The 6,272-nt window shown below is 38.0% G+C and overlaps 1 protein-coding gene across 1 annotated transcript; it reads left to right on the top strand.

Moving 5' to 3' along the window:
• The first annotated feature begins 1,204 nt into the window (after positions 1 to 1,204).
• Positions 1,205 to 4,428, top strand: LOC106369697. Its single transcript, XM_013809817.1, has 6 exons — positions 1,205 to 2,119; positions 2,242 to 2,868; positions 2,957 to 3,088; positions 3,197 to 3,543; positions 3,639 to 3,720; positions 3,808 to 4,428. Exons 1-6 carry the CDS (start codon positions 1,205 to 1,207, stop codon positions 4,426 to 4,428), a joined length of 2,724 nt encoding a protein of 907 aa, XP_013665271.1.
• The last annotated feature ends 1,844 nt before the right edge of the window (positions 4,429 to 6,272 follow it).

The following is a 6,272-nucleotide window of genomic DNA, read 5'->3' as shown; positions in this document are numbered from 1 at the left end:
CTGATGGTTTGATTGGGATCCTTAGTCACGCTTAGGAAACTTAAATCGGTTTCTTAGCAAAGATGTTTTTCGTTTATCTTCCCTTCAATCGGCACCAAAATGTAGATCCTAAAATCTATGCTAAGTATTTTATAGTGATTTAAAGTTTAATCTGAGGAAGAAAAGATGATGTGGGCAACGATATCCTTAGAACACAACGATATAATCAGATTCCAGTAGGCAAAGATGGATTTTATGGATGAATAAGATCGAGTACAACAATATGAATATGATCTGACGTTACAAACAAAATCGATAAGAGAAAAGACTTAAAGCGACGTGAAATGAGGTCGATGTGTGTTTATATATCTCTAGGGTTTTCTTTATATTCTTCCTCGTGCCTATCGATCTCTTCTTATAATGGATTAGTCTCGGATTCTTCTAAACTTCTTCGCGATCTTCGTAACCAACATATCGATCTCCGGATCTTCCATCTCTTCGGAGAGCTCGTAATGAACCTCTTTTCCCGTCATGGATCGCCCGGCACAGACCGATATCGGTCCAATTCGGTATATGGACTAAAATTGGGTCCAACAACGCACAACAACATGATTAGCAAATAAAAATTTGAACACATCACAATAAATATAAAAAATATCAAATATTAAATTAAATAAATATAATTGTCCCTCGCGGAGCACATGCTCACTACTAGTACAAGACTAGGTTAAGACCCGCGCCTTGCGCGGGATAAACGTTAAATATATAAATTATTTTATATATTATATGTTTCTAACCTATTATGAAATAATAAATATATATTGATTAATTAAAAAGTCAGTTACTATTACCTATATAATTAAACTGGTGCGAACATATAAATAAATTTTAGGACAATTGCATCTCATACACACGGGAAAAAGATTATTTAGGTGACAGTTTCACCACTGTTCAATTAACCATATATCCCGATTATATCCCTATAACGTTTGTACTGCACGTGTTTGTACCCTAACCTATAGTAACAGTACGCTACCTAGTCTATGTAGTAATAATAAATCAAAGGCAACTAAATCACGCAACTGAGATCTTTACTACTGGAAATATCTGTTAACCGGTTCGTTATTATTTGCAAACACTATTCATATTTATTCTTCTTCTTTTCTGGGCGGAGTAAACTAAGTTCAAGTTCTTGGAGTAAAAAACGAAGGTTAAGGTCCTGACGATGGTGTGTGCACGCCTTATTGATTGTCCAGACTCACCGGAAGAGGAAGAAATGGGGCCGATTCCGGATATGTTGTTTGCAGGCGGCGAGGAACCAGTCGGTGTTCGTGTGTTGACATATCAATCATCTAGTGCTTTGAAAAGAATTTTTAATGCGTTAGAGGAAGAAGAGGTTGATATTATTAGGCGATCTTCTTTTGGAAAATTGATAGAGATTGCAGAGAAACCAGTTTTTTCTGGTAGATTTGCTCGATATATGCTATCGAGGCAACTGAAAACGAAGAAGAAACATGAAGTCTGGTTCCGATGTGCTGGGAAACCTGTTAGGTTTTCTCTAAGAGAGTTTGCGATTGTAACCGGATTACCATGCGGTAAATTTCCGAAGAAGTCGAAAATGAAGCTTAAGAAAACCATTTCCGAAAGGCCGTATTGGCCATCTTTATTTGGAAAAGTCGAGGTCGGGACAGTCTCATCTATCATGAAGATGCTCTATCGGAAAACAGTCAAGGACAGGGAAATCCGGATCAAATATGCTTGCCTGGCACTTCTTGAGTCTGTGCTCCACCCAACTAGTCTTAACATGAAGATATCCACAGAGCATGCTGAAGCAATTGGAGATCTTGAAGAATTTTTTTCTTATCCTTGGGAGAGACTATCATTCGATATGCTGATGTGTAGTATCAAAGAGAGAGATGAGGTAGGTTTGTCCCAAAATACAATTGCTGTTAAGGGATTTGTGTTAGATCTCCAGCTTGTTATGCTCGAAGATGTGCCTTCGTTGACAGAGGGGGTGCAAGAGATTGGTTCCTCTTCTGAGTCAGATAGCGACGAAATAGAAGGAAACGGGCGTGATATATTTACTAAGAAACAAAACCTTAACCCCGCCCACGCCCGAAATGTAGACAAGAGAGGCAATGTAAGTGATAGATGTTGTTTTAAAGTTATAAAGTTAGGTTGTGGCGTATAAATTATGGTAGTTGTGTACATAGTATAACCCTTGAGGCAAAGCCGATCTGATAACATTATTTCTATGTATAGGTGTATGTTTGTAGCATCCTATGTGAGGACTCTACCCGTCCGATTGATGAAGGTAGCTGCGAGTGGTCCGACGAAGAGGAAGATTCCAAAGTTGACAACCTCGTTGCGCTTATCAACGCAAACCATGAGTTCCAAACTTCTCAATTTCGTGGAGAAGTTAGGAAGAGTGATGTCGATCGTATGCGACAAAGGAGTAAATTAACTTCTAAGGGAAGGAAATCATCAAATGTCCAGTCCAATTGTGAAAGGATTGATCCGGGTAATGTTGCTGCCCTTGTGATAGAGAAAATAACACCTCAGTTAGCTATCATGGATAAGAACATTAATTCGGCATGTGCAATGGTTGATGCAATTGAGGGCAAAGTTGTCGTACACGTTGATGATTTGTTTGTTAAGTTGAAGGAAGAAATGATTAAATGTGTTAAGGATATGGTTTCCGCTATGGTGAAAGATGTATTCGAAGCGCAGAATGGCCCATCAAATATTCCATCAGCTGCTCCGCCCGAAGCAGCAGCTCTTTCTACTCATTCAACTCCTGCACGTGATCTTAATGCAAATACAATCGAAAACGTTCTAAGAAACTTAAGTGACTACTCTACGCCTCCACGATCGAAACATATGACGCAGGTTTGCAATTATTTCTATATAAACCTCGCCTTATGTTTTTTTAGGACTAGCTTGGATGTTTATGTCAAAACATTTTTTTTATAAGCAGGTGAATTTGCCATCAACGAACAAAGATGATGTGGCAACCGGGTTTGTATGTGTTACTCCAGAACCAGAGACCTGTGCACAATCAGCTAATAGCGAGAATCGGACACGGCAAATTTCGTTACAGCAACGTTTGGTAACATATTATATTTGTTTTCTTTGGGTTTCCATATTATATTATATCCTCGTTGTATAATTCCTCCAATAGATTATGGTAACTATTATTTTAATATTTTCGCTACAGGAGGCACATAAGAGGCAAGAACACAACATAACGGACGAACCGTCGTTCTCCCTGGGTTTAACTCAGGAAGAGATGAATCAGGGGCAGCTAAATATGGTGCCTGCAGAGGTTCCTCTACGTAAGACAACTTCTGAGATGAACGTTGATGACAATATAGCGGAAGGACAAGTTTCACGGAAAAGTAAGAGGCAGAGGACGGTTCCATCCACACTTGTTGATGATTACCAATGTGGACGTCATATAATGACGCGGGTTAGGGAATCTCAGAAGTTTGTATTTCCATTGGATAGTATATCTGAGATGGAAAGGAAGTATGTGCAGTTGTCTACCAAACTGAACGACAAGTTGTAAGTGTATCTAACTACATTCCATGTATCAACTTAATCAAAGTAGGCGTTACAAGTGTTAACGGATATATTATTACCTATAATTTGTGGTATAGCACGGTGAACGTTGCTGGACTTTTTGCTAGTGGAAAAGACATTCGTCTTATTCTAGAGAGGTCACGGTTTATGTCAGCAAAGGTTTGAATTATTTTTGTAACATGATTCCCATATATATATTGACAAATGTTCATTTTTTGCTCAGTCCTTGGTTATATATTGTGGTAGGTTATAGATATTCTAATCCGAGTTGTACGTCGGTCGACCCTTCTACACCTTTCTGAAGAAGGTCGATCTTCTGTTGCATTACTTGATACCAAGTTTGTAGCTGCAATAAACAAGACTTATCCAAAGTTTGTAAAGAGTAGAAACAAAGAGGGTTACATGTTTCCAAAAGGATTGCGGGATATTTTTCCTTCGGCTAATGACGCAGCGGTGCATCCGACAAGGTATTACTTTCCATGCAATCTTGGGAACAAACATTGGGTTGGCATATGTTTTGATGCTGGAATTGGGGTTATCACTGTTCTCGATTGCAATATATCACTGTATAAGGAGAGGTCGTTGGAGACGGATTTAAAACCCATCGTGCAGATGTTACCTTATCTCGCTAGATTTGCCTGTCAACCTATAGGAGATGACAATGTTATTCAGTGTTACGATGTTGCTAGGCCAAAGTTTGTCTCACAAAATAAAAATCCATCGGATTCTGGATTGATGGTTGTGCTTTTAATGGCCAACCACGCTGTGTATGGTACTGAAGCGTGTAAAAATATCAGCCATGAACGTCTTGAAGCAGAAGGGAGGCGTGCAGCGATATGGGTGTACGAGTTCAAGGACGAGCTTTAGATAAGGGTAACTATTGTCGGTTATTGTCTTTTTTATAGCTGAAATACTGTAATGTTGACTGTACTTGTTTCTAAAACAATGCTTAATCTTAATAACATTGTCATCTATTTCCCATGTACCTACTTTATGTCATCTTCATTCCTGTTCTTGTGGATATCTTTATAACATTGTCGATTGTTGAAGTTTAATATGCTGAATTAAATGTGCTTTGTTAATTTAGTATCTGTGCTATATCTTATATTAGTTGGCCTTAATTTGATTTTCTTTTTATCAAGACCCTGTGTATCAAACTTTGAACGTTGTTATAATCAAAATTTAGTTTCTAGTTAACCAAATGAGGAGTCTGTTACTCCATTGTATATTAGTTCATATATATAGTTCGAACGAATGTTTTTGGTAAAGGTTAATTGTTTTTGGTAAAATTAATATAGTTGAGTTGCATAATTACCGGATTAAGACATGTTTGTGTCCTTCTTTTCTAGGAAGCTCGATATTATGTAGTAAATTACAACGTAATAGCTGTCTACATATTTTAAAGATCATGTAATCATTTAAAAAACCAAGATATTGAACACATTAAAAAAGCAGGATATGGAACACATTTAACCTACATTACAAAATAATACATATAGCTGAAAGTATTATATGGAAATCGATTACTCCATGTGCTGGTCTTTTCAAGTCAGGCACGCGTATAGAAAATTGCTTTGGATTTCAAATTTTTCAAATAGAAGACAACACCTTATTGTCGTCTTTGCCAGAATACGAATATAATCATTATATCTATACTAGAGCAGAACCCTAATTTGTTATAATATTTTCTTATATGCCTACTTGTTGATCTTATCTTCTCCTTATGTTATTCCGTACTCTATAAATATCGTAAGACCAGTTTTAGGAATCCTCAAACAAGTTTCATCAACTTCCCATATCGTCGATATATCATAGAAGGTTTAAATTTGTATTGCCATGTTTATTTTCCTATCTAGTTTAATTAATGACCATCGTTTGTTTCATGCAGATGTCAACAGCACTACGTGTTCGTTTAGCTCATGGTGCATGGGACCGTAATGACGACGGCCATTGGACATTCCAGAGGAAGCCAACTGCTCTTGGGTATACGGTATTGATCAAGCCGACGGAGACGTTGGAAGATCTGGAGACTATTATCCGTGATCGTTTTAAATTGTACCCGGATACACCCTTAGTCATGGCCTACACCCTCCAGAATGGTTGCTTGAATCTGAGGGAACACGCACCCCACCGACTACACTGACGTCCACCGCCTCGGTTGAAGAAATGATGAGTCTTCGTTCTTGGTTTGTTGAACTTACCCTCTGTGTTTCCTCTGGTGCAGAAGATGTTGGTTATTACCAGTTCCTCTGCGAAACTACTCTCACCATTGGGGGGGCAACATTTGTGTTCGAAGGTTAGAATTTGTATACTTTTTATTATAAATAGCTTCTAATTCTATAACGTTGTTATAATCAAAATTTGATGTAGGACTTGCAGACAAAGAACTTGTCGCTAGTAAGGAAATACTTGAGGAGATATTTAGCGAGCAAGAGACGGTTGGAATATACAAGGCTCACTTTCAAATTGAGAAGGCTAAGAAACAGGGAAGACAGAATGCTGCCTCCTCCAGTGTTGCGAGCAATGAAGTTACAGGCGAAGGTATGACATGTACTTGTATATCGAAGTTATTATTAGAGTCACATGAGAAATTGATATATGGTTTTGAATTTCATTAGGTTCTGCCTCTTCTCCACCTGCATCAGAAGATTAAAAGAATGCTTCTACTGTCGGCCGCAAACGTACTAAAGCGAATATGGCTATGCTGTTGG

This window comes from Brassica napus, chromosome A2 (genome assembly GCF_020379485.1).
Source record: "Brassica napus cultivar Da-Ae chromosome A2, Da-Ae, whole genome shotgun sequence".
Classification (NCBI taxonomy): domain Eukaryota; kingdom Viridiplantae; phylum Streptophyta; class Magnoliopsida; order Brassicales; family Brassicaceae; genus Brassica; species Brassica napus.
Note: the sequence above shows the minus strand (reverse complement) of the source record. Positions and strands in the feature narration are given on the sequence as shown.

What these genes read in the sequence shown, in the direction of transcription:
- LOC106369697 (XM_013809817.1), top strand. Translation starts at nt 1,205, where the DNA reads ATGGTGTGTGCACGCCTTATTGATTGTCCAGACTCACCGGAAGAGGAA. An exon ending in ATGTAGACAAGAGAGGCAAT is followed by an intron (nt 2,120 to 2,241) that starts GTAAGTGATAGA and finishes TTCTATGTATAG; the next exon opens with GTGTATGTTTGTAGCATCCT. An exon ending in ACCAAACTGAACGACAAGTT is followed by an intron (nt 3,544 to 3,638) that starts GTAAGTGTATCT and finishes TTTGTGGTATAG; the next exon opens with CACGGTGAACGTTGCTGGAC.